The 21,544-nt window shown below is 48.6% G+C and overlaps 1 protein-coding gene across 1 annotated transcript in view; it reads right to left on the minus strand.

The window, feature by feature from the left end:
• The window catches only part of Zip99C (Zinc transporter Zip99C), a 39,619-nt gene that overhangs the window by 6,024 nt on the left and 12,051 nt on the right, over positions 1-21,544 (minus strand). The window contains exons 3-4 of the mRNA XM_089578938.1: positions 3,093-3,286; positions 1,475-1,564 (exon numbers count right to left, since the gene is read on the minus strand). Coding sequence (XP_089435064.1) covers positions 1,475-1,564; positions 3,093-3,286 — 284 coding nt within the window. The remainder of the gene's footprint in view (positions 1-1,474; positions 1,565-3,092; positions 3,287-21,544) is intronic.

A 21,544-nucleotide genomic window follows, 5' to 3' on the forward strand; every position in this document is an offset into this window, starting at 1 on the left:
AAGAACTATGCGGCTGGCAATAAACTAAAAACTTTCTGAAATGGGTTTGGTATAGAGTACAGTTTCCTTGCAGTACGTTCAACATGGTGTACTGGCAAATACAGTCAGCCGTCAGCTATGCTTTAAGGTAAAATCTGGGGCCAAACCAATTTTCATAAAATATCTTAGAAGAGCAGAAGTCCTCTAAAATGCAGAAGAAATCACATAGTATGAACTTTTTTTTGAGTACAGCTTTGCTTATGATTGCCAAAATGACTTCCTGCTCCTTTGCTGCCTCCTTTATCTCATACATGTGTCATTGCAAAATGGCATATGCGTTGAATATTTGATCTCATTGGAGACATGTTGGTCAGAAGCATGCAGCAAGATTAGGTCTGGGAATCATTAAAAATCTTTAATCCAACTTAACATTTGACTGGTATATGCTGATTTCGTTGATCTGCTTTAGTGAAATGTTTCCAAGGCACTAGGGTTGCTGCTGGGCCACGCAATGCATCTTGTATTGTACTCCTAGAGCAGAATGGTGAAAACTTTTGCCCCCACACCTCTGTATATATGAAGCTTTAGGGGTACTGCAAGCATCCTATTACATGGATGAATACCAACCCTATGGCCTAGGCAATTTTTTACCGTACATGTCTGATGTTTAAAAGGATAACACAGCCGCTCACACATTAAACAGTTACTACAACAGAGCTTTTCATTAGACAATATGCAACACACAGTTTTCACTACTAGGCCATCAACGCTGACGAATTGAAGCCCCTCCATCAAGCCTTGCTGTTAACCTTACTGAAAATCTGGTCACATAAGCAAGCAGGTTTTTTCCAATTTCCAGCAGGAAAATGTTTCCTTTGCAAGTTTCACTCCAGCTGCAGAAACGTGACCTCTGTAACTACAGATATATTTAAAAGCTTGCAATTTTCATTAAATTTTTTTAAGCACACCAACTCCAGTGCCTATGAACAAAAAAAAAAGAATAACTGCACATGGAACTGCGCTCCAGGAGGAGGTGGGTTGCTTCAACACTGAAAAAATTTTGACACCTGCATATATGCAGACTATTACGAAGGCTAGCTCAGCACAGTGTTTTGTGCAATGTCTGCCAATTAAATGGTTTAAATAATAATTACAATCAGACACTGAACAATAAATTAAAACTTAATAAATAAGCCAGCCAGCCCTTCATCTTGATGGATCTTGGCACAAAATGTACCCGTCTTTGCCAAAAGTAACCAAGCAAAGGGGCTGGCTTCTCAGCCCTATATTGGTGCCCATTGGCATCCCTAAAGACCAAAAAGGCAGCGTAAGGTGAAGACAAGGGTTCTCTCCACCTTACAAAGATTTAGAGCTTAAGGAGTGCCGTAGATGCTCCACTAAAAAGTTAAGAAACAGACCCGATAGCTTTACTTCTGGCAAAAACAGTAACTTTTTCGAGATGCCACAATGTCAAACACCAGCAAGCATGATATACCTTAGGGCCAACAAGAAAGCTGGCAGCCACAGCCAATCCATGGGTGAAGTTATCAATGCCATTTGCCATAAGGTTTAGGTACCCAGTGACCTACAAGTTGAAGAGACAGGAAAAACACAGGATTACTTCTCTTCACATTCTGCGCACAATTTATACAGTGTAAGGTCAACATGCAGCTAACATGCTTAAGTGCCTTACTGTGTAACATGCTCAACTTCTAAAACATAACTGGAAAAGTTGTGCCTTTCAATAGTCACACACTCGCATCACTATCCCCTGAGCCATGTTAACTGAAAATTTTGTTATTAAATGGCAGCTTTGAGGCACCAGCCAAGGAAAATTCTCCCATATGAATATCCTGAAAAAGTAAAGTGATAGCGAAATTACACGCAATTTGGAAATAAAACACAGCCCTCTGCTCACCACCATGCCCTCCCCTCGATGCACATTCCCACGTACCAAACAAGAAGAAGAGGAAGTGCAGAAACAGAAACCCAACATTAGCGTGACAATCTAGCTTTTAGAAGTCAACTTCCACTTGCATTTTCGTCTTACAGTTCATTCCGTTCCTTTTTTAGTGGTGATTGCATTTCTTCTTACAACCACTGCTCTAAGTACGCCGATTTTTATGCTAATTACTGGCAAACTGAATGAATGGGCTGACAAAAAGGTCAAGGGAAATTCTAGATGACCTTTAGCCACACAAGAGTACCACATTATATCGCAGAAAAAAAAAAACAGTCCAAAACAATGTTTGCTGAAAAAAAAAAGCATACCCTGTATTCTGAAATACACGCCGAAAAAAGTCGGTCAAATTTTCAAAAAAAGTCCAACCCTTAAACATATGAAATTGAATATTCTAGCTCGAGTGTCCCATGTCATCATGTACCAGACAAAAAGCTTGATACAGCTATATGTTAATGCAGATATAATTACCGTACTCTGGTTATTTTCTGGACTAACTAACCAAAGCCTTCTTACAGAAGCAAGAAATACAATAAGCCACAAAGCTGACTGTTCCACATTAGCCAGTAAGACATGGGCTTGCCTCAGACTGGCTAGGAGTATGCACATACTCTTTCAAAAAAATAGAACAGATGAGTGGAATTTTCTGTAAATATTCGAATTTCTTGTCTGTTATCGCATCTACAATGTAATGATGCATAAGACATCAGAATACATGGATCACTACGTGGCATTCTCTTACGACCGTTAAATAATTTATAACTGATTCTTGCTATCATGCTGTTTTGGTTTCATCGACCGAACGACAGCTGTGACATGTAAAGTGTGTTTAGGTCACGTGAGGCATAAAGGAAATGCAATATAATCACTGATACATCATTCGTTGTCATTCCAGCTCTTAAAGCAGGCTAGCTAAAGTGTTTTCGTGAATTGAAACTGCATATCAGCTATGATGTAGCATTTTTTTCATTGCTCACGTGATCTAAACACCTATTACACGTCACAGGCATCGCTCAATTGTTGAAACATGGCTGCTGTCCAAGGTACTTGACTTCTCAATGCCACACGTTGACTGATAAAGAAGAGCACGGAAAACACTTCACTGCTCCGCACAAACACATTTGGGGCAGTGCGGCCAAGGCAAGATGCTCACATGAATGGTTTTCAGGTTTTGCAGCGCCGGAACCAGTTTGGCAACACCATTCTGGTTAACATCAGAGTGGGAAAAGGTTTGTTCTGTCCCGGGGCTCGTGGCTGTGAAGACCAGCTCAAGCACGATGAAGGTGAACACACCCAAGAGTACCCACAGGCCAAGTGTCAGGTGTGCTTGCGTGGGACTCTCAGCACCTGTCACATATAAACAAGGCACAAAGTGAGAAGTGCAGCAGTTTTCTTGCAGAAAGTGATCATGCCTGTGCTAATCTAATCTGCTAATCTGATTAGAAGGTGCCTACTGTGGTGTGGCTGTCACACGATGGGCAGAGCAAGAGGAGTACTGGTTTACGATAAAAACACGCAGAATCAAGCAAAATGGCCTTTCAGATTTGGGGTACATCTTAGGAAGATGGCCATAAAAATGAGTTGGATTACAGTGTTAACTTTTTTTAGAATTCACTGTGCTGCAGGAAATTGCAGCATGCTGAAGTAGATAACTTCTGTAGTTAAATATTTCGAAGAAAAGGCATTTCAATAACTTCATAAATGTTTAAACAGGTTTTTTTTTTCATGCCAAAGCAAAATACTGTGGTCTATGAAATATGTCTTGTGGAGGGCTCCATGCTAATTTTGACCTCTACATGCATTGAAATCTGAGGACAGTGGTGTTTTTGCATTTTGCCGCCACCAAAACACAATCTCTGTAAACAAACGTTATCAATTCGCCTTCATCAAAATGTAGCCACCACAAATATTTCAACAAAAGAAGGTGCAATTCAATAAAAATATGTGCATCCCTTAGTTGAAACTTGGTAACTAAAGCTGATTTTACATGTCCTAATGGGTTGAATTGTTGAAGGATGACTATGTCAGTCTCTGCATACCCTGTGCCCAAAGAGATTACAACATGGGAAACTGGCAAAGCTGCAGCTACCTTGCATTTATGTGAGGCAGCACGGCTCTCCCAGGCACTGGTTCCCTGGGGAAACTCAAGGTGTTCAATACCATGACAAATGATGCTGTAGGAATGAGGGTCACAGTGTTGATGATGGTCATAGTGCTTTAGTGGTACTTTTTTGGCTCCCTGACAGACAAAAATTATGACACTACTGCTTCGGCCTTTTGTTTCTCCAACACATCCAAGTGCAGTTTTGCAACCAACATTCACTAATGCGTTGTCTGGATATCACGCTCTCACATCACAATGCTCTGTTTGATGCTCAGACAGTGATCTCTCATGTCATTACCAAAAATTCCCTCAATTAGACCCGAAATTTATTTCAAACCCCTTTCCCTTACAGCAGCTTGAAAACTCTTAATTTAAACTGAGACCATTTTGGTTCTTAGAAGTCTCTGAAACTCAGCAAAAATTCCCTTTTTTTCTAAATTTTAGCCCTTAAATTTCCCAAATAGAACATAACTACTTGGACACTGAACAATTACACTTCTTGCAAATTGCTTCATGACACTTTGCAACTTGGTGCACATATTTTTTTTTTTAAAGGAAAGAACAAACACTGAAGGTACTGCCTGCATTTTTTCAAAATTTATCAACCTATGTTATCACCGACACAGGTATTAGCATAGCTCAGTGGCTGGCACTTGGCTACTGAGCCGAGGATGCTGGGTTCAATCACAGCTGCAGCAGCTGCTATTAGATGGAAGCGAAAGGCAAAAGGCACATGTGTGCTGTGTGGTGTCAGGGCACGTTAAAGAACCCCAGGCAGCAGGGCTGGGCATGATACTTCGATATCGATACCCTCAAAAATTGTATTTCTGATACCGATAGAAGATATCAAACCAAAATTGATTTCCGATAGAAATAACAGATACTGTAGCGTCGATACTTTGATACACCTTGAAATAGCCAATATAATAAAGCTGGTAACATGATTTGCTAGGTTAAGTAATTTCTTCGTTGTTTCTAAAATTTTTGTGTATCTGATATAGCGCACTGTATTTTAAGGCGTTTTAACAAATCCAGCCACACTGTTTCCTTTAAGCTCCACTGTCTGCACAGCGGCACAGCGAAGCCAATGAAAAAAGCTTCTGTAGACAGGAGCACATAAGCATGTTGCCGTGTTGTATTTTATGAGAGACCCTTAATGCGAACGGATTGGTCGAAGACCCTTATCCCACGCAGTTCACCCCAGAAAAGCCGAGCACCAGCCGGGGGAAATCTTGTACAAATCAGAAAACCAGTGGGTATCTGGCAGCACTGGGGATCGAACCCAGCACCTCCCGAATGCGAGGCGGGTACTCTACTACAACATGATCGCTTCGGTCTAGGAATTTTTTGGTATGCCAAAGAGTTTCCCCCCAGCTGTACACGGAGCAGGCCAGGGCCAGACCACTTCCCAAGAGTGAGTCTCTATAATGGTGGACCCCCATACCAAAGACTGCTCTTGTACCGAATTAGGTTTGGTCATCCTCAGGCAGCTCGAAAGCCCTTCCAGCGAGCGTGGCTGATTGGTCCACTACTGCCACCTCGTTGGTTGTGTGTGGGTCCAATGCACAAGCTTCAGATAGGCGGGGTTGCTACTCCCCGTGGTGTGCTTTAGTGCTGCACACCCCTGCCAGATGCCGAAGTTCCCTCGACTTCGTGTAACGTCTTCGTGCCGAGCTCTAAGCGAGAGCCCAATTCTTCGAACTTTTATTAAGCGTCTTGGATTTGACGCCGGCCCTGGTGGATGAAGTCAGAGCCTACCGCCTACGCACCGGAAGCGCGAGCGTGGGCTTTATCCCACACCCCTATGGTCTCACAGTGGTACTACTCACAGAATCTCAAGGGACGCAAGCACCAGTTCTGCCTTCACTTCATTCCTCGCTCTCTCTACTGAGACGCTCGCATGCCTCGGCGTTAGGGTCCTTTTCAGCAAAGAAACCTCTGTAGTTGCCATGTCGAGAAAATCAGTATTGGTACAGAAGGTCGTGACGTCAACCACAAGACCTTGCGCAGTTAATTAAAACGCCCCACAACAATCAGTATAATCATAATGACATCACTATAGAATTTCTCAGCAGGGATTCTCAAACTTTTTTTGTCCCAAGGTACCCCAACAGCCTTCAACGTGCGACAACATGTGTCAATCGGTCGGTGTTGCTTGTGAATGCACCATATGTGCTTTTTTCTTGCCGTTTCGTTCACTTTTGTGAGTATTTGTTTATTTTTCTCTAGCTTTCATTAATCAGTTTATTCAATGCCCATCTCTCGCTCATGCTGAGACCTCCAAACCCAAGACAAAAACGCAGAAAACTACAATCAAATGACAAACGCTCCTCCAATTCGCGCACTTGACTGGTGTTACGTCTCGCCTTCGTCGTGGGGAAGACAACGACATGGCAGCAGCGAAACGCCGACAAACCCCGAGACGCGCGTTGGGTGAGCGCCTGGATTGCCACGGAAGCCGCGTCCGTCTGCCCGGTTGAGCGAGCGTTTCCCGTACACCGAGTGTGAACGCGCGTTCGAAATGCGCGCGAACGCCGCTCATGGAGATTCCGGCGTCTGCGCTACGTGGATGGCATCGTTCCCCTCTCCCAGCGCGTGACGACGGCGTGATCTCTCGGGAGTGAGTGGGTGCGTGTGTGTCTGTGATTGGTGCCAGTGAAACCCGGCCCCCATCTAGGGACCCTAGGGAAGGGAACTCTTAAAAAAAGCCCGGCAGCGGCACGGCCGAGGAGTTGGTTGGTTGTCATCATGGTCTTCTGATGAGCTGTCGTGATGCAGCGTTCCTGCAGCTCACTTGTAAATATTCCTGTATAAAGTCCTCTAATTGTCTTTTTCCAGAAGCCTCGTCTCAGACGTCCCTCAATTCTCTCTCCCGCACACGACCATGCTACCTCGTCTTTAACAAACTGGTGGCAGCGGTGGGGTGCTGCTACCTCGTCCCTAACACTGGCTAGGCTGTGCACAGAATCACGACGCCTCGTCCGGCTTGCATTGGCTATCTGCCGCTCCCCGCTACGGCATCAGCTGCATCAGCGCGGCGTACGCTCTTTTTTTTTTTTTTTTGTAAAACCGACAGATACTGGCTTTGTGGTGCAAGCGGGCTAGCTGGCTAGCGGCAGAACTTCGCCCCTGCGCCGCTGACGCCGTCGAGCTAGACTCGAGCCGTCTGATGAGACGCGCGAGGTATATATATATATATTTTTTTTGTCTTGGCTGGGCTTGGCTAAATCGGCGGAGCGGCCCACACTTTGTCGTCACGCTCACGAGTGCATGGAATTATTCTTTACTATACACGGAACACGCGTCGCCTTGTGCGCCATGCATTTTCCCCACCACCTTGCCGGCGTTCTAAACATACATGCACTGCGCAGCTGGGCGCAGCAGTGCCTTGGCACGCTGCCAATTTCGCCGGGCGAGCCACCGCGCTGGCACTCCCGTCAAAACAAACACGCGGCGCCGCTACTGAAACGCATACTGTGCGATGTGAGTGCACGTTAAAGATCCCCAGGTGGTCGAAATTAATCGGGAGACCTCCCCTACGGCACTTCTCTCTCCCTTCTCTAAGGGCGCGGTTAAAAAGCATTTCATGCTTAAAAACTTTTTTTTTTCCTACTGGCGCTCAGCGTCTTGGTGTGCTGTCAAGGTCTACGCTGCGGATGGCAGCGACGCCAGCGACACGAAACAGAGGAATAAGTTAAGAGATAATGCTCTGAAATAATTGAACAGAGGTGTCTGCTTCGCGCACACGAGCCATAAGTGTACCGGAAAGGGGGCTCGCGGAACCCAGTTTGGGAACCCCTGGTCTACAGGGTCGTGACGTCATTCCACCACCATTACGCAGTGCCTCTGAAGAAGAAAGAGCAATTGAGCTAAAAAGAAAACCGTCGAGCCGGGACTCGGCCCGCTGCCCCTTGAGTCGTGAGCTGGGAGCGCTACCCCTCGACCATTGAAATATTTTTTCCTAAACTGCCTTCAAAGGTGTGGCACTAGAATGCAATACAAGTCAAGATGTATATTCCAAAGATGCAGCAGTCTAGCTGGAAGTTGGTAATTGTTAGTGGCCATTTATTAATAATAAAACATAACAATGGAAGGAAAAGATACCGCGGTATCTGCCATCGAAACCTGAAGCACGGTTGCACGGCCTCAGCTGCGGCTAGCGGGAATAAAAGGACAGGGAGAGGATATTCCAACTTTCTCAGCTGTGTTGGATTTCGAAACAGCAATGCAACTTACATCGTAGTCTCTATCCTACAACACATCATGGATTTTTAAACGTTTGTTCTACTAGGTTGAATGAAGACCTTGAGACAAATAAATTTAGAATAATAAAATAAACAGTGTCTGCGAAGTGATATGCAAAGAGGACCCCAGGCCGCTCAAGGGACCCACTGGCGCTATCATGTCATACCGATACGGCAGAGCTTAATTTTATCAACGGACAAGAGTGACGCATAGCCAGGTCGACCTTCCATAGCTCGCTGCGTTGTCCTTATAACACAAGCTGAACCCTCTTCGCTAGCCAATGAGGCCGCTGATGCGGCCGCCCGAGCGCTCACACACCGGGCTCCTCATCCTAGCTCTCATGGCTCAGAAGCTCATAAACCGCTTCTGCGGTTCCGCGAAATCCTAATTTATTATTGCGACAGCCACCGTCTCTACCCGGCACCTGCCAAGGGGCTGAGTAAGGCGGAGGAGCGAACTCTGCGGCGCCTGCAGACAGGAACCCTTCTCTGTCCTGCAATAGCAAAACACTTCGATCCGAACACAGATGGGCGCTGCCCGCACTGTGGAGAGATCTGCGATATCTTTCACATGGTGTGGGCATGTACTCAGAATCCTCACCTTCCCCCCTCCCCCACCCCCACCCGAGAGGCATGGGAGACTGCCCTCCTCAACTGCTCCACACTGGAGTCCCAAAGGGCTCTGGTCAAGCGGGCGCGAGACGGGGCCTCGTCATGCGGTGTCCCGGACTAAGGATACCGACCATGCAGCAGGGTTATTTATTTTTTTAACCCTCAAGCTCTCTTTGATTAAAGTTTTTCACCACCACATCCACGTTTCTGCCCCATAGGTGAGTACCGATAAGATGCAGCTGTTGTATACTTTTCTCTTGAGGGATATTGGTAAACTGCAATTCCTGATCTCAGAGAAGCTGCCATATGCGCTCCACTGCAATCTTATCCTTCTAGTTATTTACCTCTCATGATCCGGATCAGCAGCCACTATACCTGCCCTAAGCAGGTATAGTGGCTCGAATTCTTAGTTCCGAGTTCGAATTCTTAGATGCCGCCCTTAAATAATCTTTGTTAACTTTTTTGTTTTTGTTTTGGTTACCGCTTGCCCTCCTCCTTCTTTTTCAGTGAAACTTCGCCATATAAAGGCGCTGCCTGGTTTCAATAAAATTAGTTGTCAGTTAGCGCTTTGTGTCTTGTCCTTGTCTTTTCGTGGTTTGCATGCTCTGGCGCTTCTTTCTTCAAATCAAGTATGCGCCAACTCGCCCAAGAAGAAGTGTTAAAGACATATTCCCTTACTACTAACAGCCCCCCGTTATCAAATGCGAACTGCTGTTCCCTTGCTAGACTGTTGAACATTTCTTTGGTTTGGTGGGTCTCTCGTACACATGCTGTGCATACCAGCATCTTTCGCAATGCCGGCAGAGTTGGTCGGTACTGCGACATGCTGAGAAAAGCCAAGCGAGCGAGGGACGACACCGAGCCCTGAAACCAAGCGGCCCGCTTGGGCTGATCTCAGTCGGCATACCGCGTATGACAACGCGGTTTCTGCGTTGTATTAAGGCGAAAGCCTTTATTTAACGCCTCATGCTGTCGTTAGCAATCCGTGTCGGCAGCCGTGTCTGCGTCCGTGTCGGCAGCCGTGTCGACAGATGTGTCCGCGTTTTGACGGGTGTCCACCGAGATATGTGAGACAGTTACTGCGTAATTTCCTTTCCTCAAATACAATTTTCATTTTCTTTATTACGACCCCTCTTTCTTCTTTCACTCCCACTTCCTCCCTTCCTGTACGGTGCGGGTAAGGTGTACACCGAGATGACAGAGAATTACGGCGCCATTTCCTTTCCTCAAAAAGCGTTGTGTTCAAAGGGCAAGGCATCGCGCCGAACGAATGGTGGCGTTCCGTGGACTCCCTGGCAGCGCTACAACACGCTGTCGCGTTCCACTCCTAAAGGCGAGGCTTAAGCGCCATTAATTAGCAGTCAATTAGTGCTGAGTGATTAATCAGTAATTAGTCATTAATTAGTCATTTGTCATTACTTCGTCATCAATTATGTGTGACGTCACCAGTGTCACATAGGCAAAGTGGTGCGGAAAACGCTTTCGCCTCTACGCACTTTAGACAGTCAAAGTGACCCCTGAATTTTTTAGCTCCACATCACGCCAACAATGCCACCTGACTTCTCTCAACCAACCAGTGTATTTCGTCCTGGACATCGGCGGGGTTTTGGTGTGACAACTGCAATGCTATCGCATTAAAAAATAAAAAAAAAAAAAAACAATCGAGTCAAGGGAGCGGAGCAGAGTCGCCCTGCATTCTTGATTTTTCTTCTTGCTCGCGTCGACGTATCAGTTGAGAGAAAACTATGATTATCGTTTTTAATCTCAGAGATATCTGGTGCTACGTCAGAAAATGTTTGCGGTGCTGGTGGCGACAGAACTTTTAGCTGCTAACACTTGTGCTACGCTACTGCCCTTACACCAGATTAGCTAGCTAGGAGTGGTGTTCACTCGTGAGCTGATCGTATGAAAGCACTACTATCGCCGCAGACTAGTGGGTAGTCATGTGGGTTTTCTTCGCGTTCCACGACCTTTTTCAACATGAAGAAAACTAACCTTTAATAAAAGCAAGGTGAAAAACGTTGAACAGAGAGTTTCATGTGATACTAATTGCTAGTTGGTGGAGCATAAAACAGCGCTAAATTTAACACAAACCACACAGAGAGACGGACGGGACGGGCGCTGACTCCAACAGTTGGAGTCAGCGCGCCCGTCCCGTCCGCCTTTCTGTGTGGTTTGTGTTAAATTTAGCGCTGTTTTTACCTTGCCTGACAGTTTTCTCTCCAATTCAAAATTTGGAAAAGCTGTTTGAATTCAATTAACGAAGTAATTAAACAGAGTACAAAAACAGTACGACTTGCCTTCCAACTCTGAGGCAGGGTAGCTTTAGTCTGTCAAATTAAAGCTTCCTGTGCAGTAAAGCTGGGCTGATGAAGTCAGCCAACTAGTTCACCCGTAAAACCGAATGGTTTCAGGCTGGGGTTTGGGCCATGGACTGGCCGAGCGTGGTTTGAATGTGCGGGCCGCTTCACCATGCACGAGTGTTATCAGGGCAATCCCCGAGTATAGCACGGTGAGTCGGCTGCATCGGGTGAGTCTGTGAAGATGGCCTTGTGTCGACGCGGCATCAAAACTGCTATGTTCCTTGTGCGACACGGGTGGTTTATAAGATTCCGCTGACATGCGAAAAAGTTTACATCGGCCAAACTGGCCGGTGTATAAATGAAAGGCTACGAGAGCACCATAACTCTCTGACTCCGGCTGACGGAGCAAACTTGCCTCGCCATTGCCGCGATTGCGGGTGCTACCCGTTGTTTTCGAATGTCACTTTTCTCGGTAGAGGCAAGGGTAAGGTTGAGCGGGAAATCCTCGAAGCATTTCACATTAGCAATTATGGAGATAACTGTGTTAGCACGGCTTCTATCACGTTGATGCAGAAAGAATTAATTAGGTTACTTGTCCCGTTGACACTGCAGCTTGACTATCTTACGAGCTCGCTGTTGTTGTTTTTTGTGCTGGTTTTGCGGTGCCGTTGAGCTGCGCATGCTCTGTTGGGTTTTCTCGGAGACTGGCTGTTTTTCAATAAAGCACAGTTGATAGTCCAGTCTGTGTGTGCCTCGTCTCTCCTTTGTCCCCGTCTTTTTGGCTGGTTTTTCTTAAGTATAATGTACCAACTAACCCAGATTTCAACTCTTCTGCTATACAAGCGCGTCTGGCTGTGTTTGAACCGATGCCATATTAGTGGGGCCACAGGAGGCGTGTACATGGCATCGCATAGCAGGTCCAGGCGCGTGAGACCCGGCCAACCGAGTTGACACATGAAAAAAAGCCGAGCCATTAGTAGTAATGCAATTCAAACGGACACCGGCGTAACAACTCACTACAGCGTCAACAATATGGGAACAATGGAAAAATAGAAACAATGATTTTCTTATTTACATTTTATACGTACAACAATCTTTGTGCGCTTTGTTGTTGAAAAATAAATGGCGAACGATACAGATGTTATACCATCACTCATGTTTGGAATGTTAACGATTACGTGAGCAATATATTCACTTCGATATCAGGGGAAAACAGGTCGTCGGCTGAGATATCCCGCCACGGCATGTCCACGAAGGTCAAAGCACCTGCACGGGCATTTCACGAGAGGGGTTTTCATTGCTCAGTTCGGGGAAGGTGCTTTGTTCCGCCCTCGGTTCCCTCCGACAAGGCGGCTGGTCGGCGCTCCTTGTCAAGCCAACAAAAGGGATGCATGATCACCTCGCTGGCGTCGCTGTGTCCCACGGTGGAATAAAATCATGAGTGGGTGGCTCCCTTCCCCCCGGACGAGGTTGCTGGCCACCGCAATCGCAGGTGAATGGCACCGCCGCCGTCGTCGTCGCCGCGCCAAGGCAAGACAACGGTGGGGGCACGGCAGGGCCACGATACCTCGACAATCAATACGAATTGTACTCGTGTAACTACCAACCTGTAGAAACGCAGAATTGTGTAAAACAAGACAGCCCGTAACGCGGTGAACGTACAAAGTAGGGGACTACTTGACGCATCACGGAGGTAAAAGCTTTCCAGTTCTACGTCAAAAGTCACATCTCGCCCTATGAGAGCCGGAAAACGGACGTGCGGGAAGATGTGCAAAGCTTCTTTTTTTGCACATCTCCTTAGGACCCCCCTCCTAAGGAACGCGTACTGCATTACTGCGTCCACGCCGTCCGCCAAGCCCGCCCTGCAGTGCGTACTACGTGGCGCGCGCCTCCTTGTAGGCGAGTGAAAGCCAGTCGGAAAGCAGGCAGCGCAGTTTCAACAGCGACGGTCGGCAACACAAGCGCGTGGTCACGCAACAGCACAGCGTCTCCGCCTGGGCATCTAGCCGGCGAATTCCTCCCGGTCAAACATGCCCGGGAAGGACGGACACGAAGCTGGGCGTTGTTGCGCCCATTTCGCTGCCGCGGGGAGAAGCAAAAGAGCGACACAAAATACGGTCAAGGCGACGCTGGTCAAACAACGAGGCAGACGCGTGCGTTCAATCAGCGCCCACGGAAGAGAGAAGAGAGAAGGAGCCGCCCGTCGCGGACGACGGCACGTACGCCAGTCGCCCACGCGTTCCGCCGGCGGCAGCCCGCGGCTGCAGCGCGGATGCGTCCAAAACGAACAACAAAAGTCGGCCCGAAAATTAAACAAGTACCCTTCTTATTCGCCCGATTCAGATTTACAATCTGGCATCGGAACTTTTTTTTTCTTCTTCTAATCTCTCCGAACCGCACAGAAAACAGGAGCACTTCGTTCCGCGAAACTGGCATCGTACGATGTCAAAAGGGATTTAGAAAAATCGAAAAGAATACTTGTTGGCAGAAAACGACTGTTTTTTGCCAACATCGGCATCGGACGACATCGGACAAACGACATCGTATCAGGAAAAACCTCTCGCGAAATCTCGGCATGCGGGGTTTAACGTTCCGAAGCCATGAGGGACGCCGCAGTGAACACCGGGAGGTTTTTCAACGTGCACAGATATCGCACAGCACTCGGGGGCTTTTGCATTTCACCTCTGTCGAAATATGGTCGCCGCGGGTGGGATTCGAACCCGCGACATTGGGATCCGTCAAGATTCTGGCGAAGATTCCAGCTCTACCGTCGACTTGAAGCGCTAAGTACGTTTGCATCGCATAGTCACAAGAAGGTGTTTATATACGAGGGTAAAAGGTAATAGGATAGCGGTCCTGTAGACTTGAGTTCGGTTTTATTACACTGAAATGCACTATCGGGAGCACAAATGCTTGCGATGGCCCTTCCGACGTTCTCGCCAAGCAGGAACCACAAGGAAAGATATGGCTCCTCGAGATATCACCTCCCCGCCTCTCTCGATGGCAAGCACTGCTGGTACCCAGCACTTGTGCTCCCGGTAGTACACACAGATCGGCACACAGATTCATCAGCACTCACAGATGTGAGTGTGAATGAGTCGATGTGAGTGTGACTGGAGATAAGTGTGAGTCAGCCTCCCTGCTTCCTCTGACACTAATATCTCACGCGCTTCTCTAATCACCACTTACACGGACATATACAGCACTACCGGCTCGAAAGATGTCTCTATCCTTCCGCAAACCGTGATCTAACAAGACGCGAGGCCGTCCAATGGCGCAAACTACAAACTGGCAGTTTTCCAAACCCCCTCTTATACAGCAGGATCTTTCCGCAACAGATAGACCCCATGTGCAAACACTGCTCAACTCCGACCACTCTCATACACGGTGTGGACTTGTACACATTACAACACAAACAACTCAAACACCCCAGAGACGTGGGAGTCTCTCCTGCGTACTTACGAGCCAGCAGACCAACGCCGGCTTATCCAGCGCGCGGCGGAGGCCGCGACATCCCAAGGGACCCCCGCCGACCTCCTCAAATTAAGCCAGCGCAACCGGTCCTTGGACTGGTCCCCTGTTTTTGGGCGTAATAAAAGAGATCACCACCATCAGTGGGTGTGAGCAGAGATGAGTAATGAGCGGTTCTGAGTGGTGGGTTGACGCGACAACGAAGTTTGCCAAGTGTGTTTCGTGACGATGGTATCCTTTAGCTTTTTTCATGTTATTGACAGCTGAGGGCAAGAACCCGGACAGCGATGATGCCCACCAAACCAGGCAAAAATACCTTTAATGCAAACACGAGATCACACAAAAGAAGATTGTGGAGGGCAGACCACAAAAGGCTCCAGTTCATTACAACCGTGGGCAGTGCAAAAGTTCTGGAGCTACGTGTCGAGCATGAATGCGAAAAGCTACCATCCCGACGTCCGAGATGAGCCCACCAGCCTAAAGTCCGAATGCGTCCATCGAGTGCTTACAGATCACCTTCGCTAACTATGCGCCGACCCACAACACGAAGAAGCGCGAATTCCACTTGCTGCGGATGACATGGAGTCGGCTGAGCCCAACCAGCGGACTGTGACACGGCCTGCGGTGGACAGAGCAACTGGTCGGCTCAGCGCCCGCACAGCCACAGGCCTCGACGGCATCCCGAGCAGGATTGATGAAACACCTCGGTGACCAGTCCAAAGAAGAGCTCGCCAACATCCTTACAGGAATCCTGACAGGGGACCCGGTGCCCATAAACTGGCTTCGAGGTAGAGTGACGATGCTTCCCAAGAAGGGTGGCGATGCTGGGCTACTGGGAGATTACCGGTGGACGCAAACAACAACAATGCGTGGTGTAGTCTTTGCCCGGGTCATCGAGGCTTGTATGAGCGTCTGGGCCGAGACAGGCAGCCACCTGAACGATTTGCAGAACAGCTTTCGACCCAACCGACGCTCGAAAGGAACCGCAAGAACTGGCGTGTTGTTTCGTCGATGTGGCCAAGGCATATAACAACGCTCCTTATGCCTGCAACGCCTCGATGAACTAAGGATGCCTGCGAAATGGAAAAATATCCTTTGACGAATGGCATAAACTCAGCAATAGCCACCTTCATCGAGGTGATGTCAAATCCGGCGAGGTACCAGAGCGCACGGGGCTGAAGCCAGGTTGTCCACTATCGCCACTGATATACTGTACGTACATGCTGGGTGCAAGTGAAGGTGTGGAACGTAAGCTCCTCCATTTCGGGCTGGCATTTAGACTGGGCCACACATGCTTGCACTTTAACGCCAGAAAAGAGTCACCCTAGCATGCTCTTGAAAATCGGCCGACGCCATTGGCTGGAAGGGGGTCGTTTGACAGGAAAAAGCCGCTTCTTTCGCCGAGTTGTATCCGACTAAAGTAGACTAAAAATATGCTAGATGCTATGTCCAGTCAGATCGGAATGAACAGCGCATGTAGACAAGACAAAATACTTTACCTGCCTGCTTTATGCTGCAGTATACAACTAACCTGACTCATGCTTCTGGGTAGAAGGTCCACCGAAGATCTTCACGCTCATAAACCAGTTCTAAACAAATATCTCACAGCAAAGTATAAAAGTATGGCATATGCGTGTTCGCGTTTAATTCCAGCCTGATTATTCTCATAACATATGTTTGTGGGTGCGTGTGCGCGCCAACGACACTGGAACGAAGTGACACGCATTCACATATTCGTGTGTCTGTGTGTTACTCCTTTGTCGCGTTTTTGTTTTTAATTTTATTCTTTTTTTTTTTCATTTGTACCGTCTAATTGTACGACGCACGCCCGATACAAAAGGTGTGGCCATAAAATCCAGCCCAATCTAAAGCCAAGCATGCCGGTGTTTTTGAATGACCGACGCAGACGATTCCGCTGGCGCAGGGAGGCAGCATTTGTTCCTGTTCGCTTTAGCGGTAGCATGGGCGTCGGCCCTTCGCAGGTGCAGTGAGCCCCACTGAGCCGCAAAGGGCTGTGTCGGGCTCTTTGCTCGAGTCCGCAATGCCACTGCTGGAAGGTTGAATGTCTCTTGTCACGTCTCCTACATGGCTCGTGCTCACATACGGAGAGTTCCAAAGCTTGCTGCCGAAACAACGCCATTAATTAGCGTAAGCTCGAGTCTGGAGTACAGCAGAGGACGCTTAGGTTCTCCTTCGCCCGGGTATGTGCACAGTAGAGCTCTGCACCGGCCGTACATACTATATATGTTATTTGATTGGACCAGGCTCGTAGTCGGCAGGGCCTTCCATAGCCCACCCACGGGAAGTGACCTACTTGGCCCGGCCTCTAACTGCACAGGCTCGGCTCATGCCCGGAAACGACGCGAACAGCTAACACACTTTACGGTAACGCAGAAGTTTTTGCTGCTATCGTGTATTTGAAGGAGCCCTGCGACGCAAATGAAGCACGTTTTTATTTTTGTATGCATAGCATGGGTCACTGTGAAGCCTTGACGCCCAAGGAGACCGTCGAAATAGTAATATTTAACATTTTACTCTGCTCCAGCTCGTTTCGTGCCGATGGAGACGAAACGTAGCGGCGAAATTCAGCACTGGATATGAAGTGGCAACCGAACTGCCAGTTCCCTTTGTGATTGGTGAGGCGTTCAATTCGAACTTCATTCTCCTATACTCGGGATATACAAGGTGTGTCAGGGAAGCCCGACACAAATTTAAAAAAATAGGGTTTTTGAGGTAAAAAGAAGCTTTTTGCGGCGTAGTAATGCCAGTGTTGGCGGACGTCAAAAAACAGGTGAATCAGGTTAACAGTAAAGTAATTGATTAAATTCGAATAAGCTGGTTAACTTAAGTGGCGTCTGATTAGAATTAGATTTTTGGCAGGCTGTTAGTAATAGGCATATCAGTTTTTTACAATTTCGAAAGCGCGATTACCCTCGCCTCTGTGGCTCACCAAATTTGGGCAATTTCTTGCGCCGTTCGAAAACAGCCTGCGGGGAGGGAAAAGCGACGTCCATCGAATCGCGAACACGCTGTGGCGACGTACCACGTGGCAATGCCCCCGCAAGCACCGGCCAGCGAGAACAATGCGCCGGTTTCATAAGTCCCCTTCACGCAGGGATGATGTGCAGCTCAGACAGCGTTCTGCGCAGCAAGCGTGTCCACAGATTGGTCACGCATAATTGTTCTGGCTAGAGGAAGCCAGCCTGGCTCTTAACTACGCCAAAGAGGCTGTTGTAAAGGAGTTGATAATGGTCACTCGCCCTTGCATCCTTTTTCCGCGGGGCAAATCTGTACTTGCGGCCCACTCCAGCCATTTCCCTTTCCGTGAAAGAATGCACCGAATATCTTTAAATAAAGACTCGGTTTCCCACGCCGCGAAAAGTATTCATAGTCGCCGCAGACACGTGGACAGGTCATTGCCAAGGTACCTGGACACCGTTCAAAAACGCGTGCAAGCCTTTCAGCTGACGCTAAACAGACACTCAACGTTTCGGCAGCAAGCGCAGGAGCACACTTGCGTAAAAGTGGTTCGGGCCATGGAAGACGTGGGTTAAGCGACCACTGCTTTCGAGAAGCGAAAGTGTGAAAATTAGCCTCACAGCCCGACGAAGCCCGGGGCGGCTCATCACCCCACGAGCGTCGTCAGCCGCGGCCGTTGTGTCAGCAAACAAAGAAAAAGAAGACCTTAGAAGGTCTTCTACTGCAACACACTGCACACGTCCACTGCACACGTCCACACTGCAACATGCACTGCAAACTTCACCGCGTGTGAACGCGAATAGTGGATATGAGAGTGAGTGAGTGGAAGTGTGAGTAGAATGAGTGTGAGTGGACATGGGTTCCGTGAGTGAGTAGGCGACCGCTCATGGCGCCGCGGTATGGCAGTACATAACCAAAGAATCCACCCTTTCGTTCCCACTTCGGCATTCGGCGAAGAGAGCGAGCGAAATCTGCCGTCACCGAAATGTTCCGTCGTTCACACTTCCTGGCCACCACGTGTCCGCTTCGACCCAGAGCTCTCGCGTTAAACGTGTTCCTCCGCCCCTTTTCTGCGTGTCGTCTGCTCGCGGCGCACACAGATTAGAAATCTGCACAAATCGACGCTGTATGTACCATAAGCGTACGCACGCTTACGTACGCTAAACGCAGGCATTTGCGGGACGTTACGCCATTCGTCACATTCGCACTTTTACTTCAGCGTCTGCAGAGAGAGACGAAACGATAAGCTCAGCTTAGTGGCGCCATCTGGTTGTTAGAAGAAACATTTTTGTCAACAAACCGAGGGTCCTTTCTAGGCCCAAAAGCGCCAGAATCGCTACTCTAAATAATAAAAAAGAAAGCAAATTTATCGCTTTTGTTATAGGCGAGATAAGACGAAGCGATGGACCGGTGCACAATTTATGGTCAATGAATGTACTGAAAAAGGCAGTAAAAACGACGAATTCAGTCCAAAGAGAGAGGGCCGGGCCCAGCTTCGAAGGGCGCACTGCCATGGATGTGTAGCCGCCGGAACGCAACTTCTTCCTTGCCGTCCTATTGGTCAATGGAAATCGGCGGAATTTTTCTGGCGGAAGAAATTGGTCCTGGACCGATCGGGCAACCCGCTATTTCGGCGTCATCTCTGCCGCGGCGGCGGATTCCGATGGCTCTCACCGCCAAATGTCCAAGTGTGAACGAGCAGGTTCTGGCATAAAACGATTTGTTCCCGCAAGATGCCTACCGCGCATGCGCCACCTCACAGCTGCTACTGCGCAGTCGGCTCCCCGTGGAAGTGGAAAGCGCACTGAACAATGCAATGAGAGGGGCCTAAAAACTGAACTATGCGGTAATACAACGCGCTGTACTTCCCTCCAGCTGTCGTTAGGTCTCCACGCAGAGTGAGGCAGTTACCACGCCTTCTTTCTCGATAACCTCTTCCAGTCTGCGCGCACCCGCGTAGCGTCCGGCCGCGCCGTGGCTGATGGATGGCTTCCCATCTCCCCCTATCATTCTTCGTTCAGGCTCGGTGAGTCCATGTTATATCCATGTACCGAGGCTCCGTAAAATAAACAGGCTTTCCGTCACTATGCGTTGTCTTCTCTCTAGTCGTCTTCTAGTTCTAAAAATGAGCCAAAGTTTATTTGTGGCCAGAGCCAGCCCACAGCACGGACTGGGGCGTTTACCACAACGAGTGCCCCCGGCAAGCTGCCAGGCAGTGATACTCGAAAGCGCCTGCCCGCCGTGGGTCGTTTGTAATTCCTTTGTTCGCCAAAGACGGCTGTTTTGACCAGCATTTCACTGCATGCTTAGCGCACGCTCAGATTCGCCCTGCCCGCAGTTTGTCAATGGCATACACATCGTGCCATTGACAAACTGCTTAGCTTATGGTTATGCTTTATGGTTTAGCCTATGGATATGCTTACGGTTTAGCTTCAAGAAGTAGGACGATGTGGCACTGTGGGCGAAAGCGCGCAAACGATTCTGAAAGTCGCCCTTCGGTGGGGTATATCAGTGGGGTATATAGACCAATACCGATCTGTGGCGTAAGCAAGAAGCGGTGGTGGCGCTACTGTGGCCGGCTGAGTCATCTGGGGGGTGTAAAGTAGGGTTAGCGCCCATAGAAATACATGCAATCAAAAGTTTTCAAAGCAATTTTCTGAGTTCACAGTGAACCTATAATGTCGTCCATTAATGAAGAATGACCAAGTATATTCTTGAACAGACAGCGAAATTATGAATTATAACTTCAAAGGAGGAGTATTTTTTAAAACACCGCGATTCTTGCGCATGGGAGTCACCCCGGCTGGGGTTACGGGGCGGGAACGCGATCCATGGAAGCACATGTAAGCAAAACTTTCCGAAATATTTTTCTCGTCTCGCATTGTACCTACGGAGACGGCCGTTCGTTAGCAGCCGACAAGTGTTTTAAAGAAGAGTGTGACAAAGTATGCTACGGCATTTCTAAAGCTAGCGCTTTCAAACGCAACTATGAATGCGTGTTGTGAAGCCGTTTTCCCGAATTGCACAAGCTTCTCGTGTAGTCCGACATGCACCCGCGTGTGATCACTTCCTGGGGCCCTTTAGCGTTCACTGAGGTCGCACGGCACTCGGACGCTTTTAGCATTTCGCCTCCAGCGAAATGCGGCTTGGAGTAGATCCCTCGACCGTGAGCTCAGCAGACGAACACTAAAGCCACTCAGCCATAATGGCTCCGCCGAGACCGTGATAGGCTCGCGATGAGGCCGCAAGCCCGCACGTGTCATTCCAGCGATGGGAATGCGCGCTCCTCCGCCTCCAAGGAGGCCATCATGGAGCCAGAAGGCACGCATCGTCCTGCGCTGGCCGCGAATGGACTTCACTTCGCTCACGGCAAAGAAAGGCTGAGACATGAACCAAAACAGATCTTTCCTGCCCAACGAAGCGCTGTTGGTCGCTAACCGAGCCAGGTCTATCGAACGCACACTTTGTACTTCTAACTGGATAATCACCAAGCAGGGATTTAAAGTTAGCCCGAGCTTATAAATCCCGCGAAGCGTACCGGAGTGGATTAAACGCGTTTACACGCACAGTTACAACTGTACACTATGATTTTTTTTTTTTCGAAGCTGTGCGACATCATCGGACGCGAGGATATCGTATGCAACTGCACCGCGCGCTCTCCCTGTCAGTCCACGTGCATCCATGGAGTGCTCTCGCAGCCTAGCACAGAGTTGATCGCACAGCGGCACCACGTGCCTTGCGCGAACCAGGCACGGGAAGGTCGTGCACCGCGGAGACTCCGCTATCGAGGTCGACACCCCCTTTCCTGCGCTCACTCACGGCGTCGTCTGCAGGAATGCCAGAGCGGCGAGAAGCGCGAGCGGCCGCGGGCTGACACACTTTGTCGAACTCG

Source organism: Amblyomma mixtum, chromosome 3, assembly GCF_055824585.1.
Source record: "Amblyomma mixtum isolate Tamu chromosome 3, ASM5582458v1, whole genome shotgun sequence".
NCBI lineage: Eukaryota > Metazoa > Arthropoda > Arachnida > Ixodida > Ixodidae > Amblyomma > Amblyomma mixtum.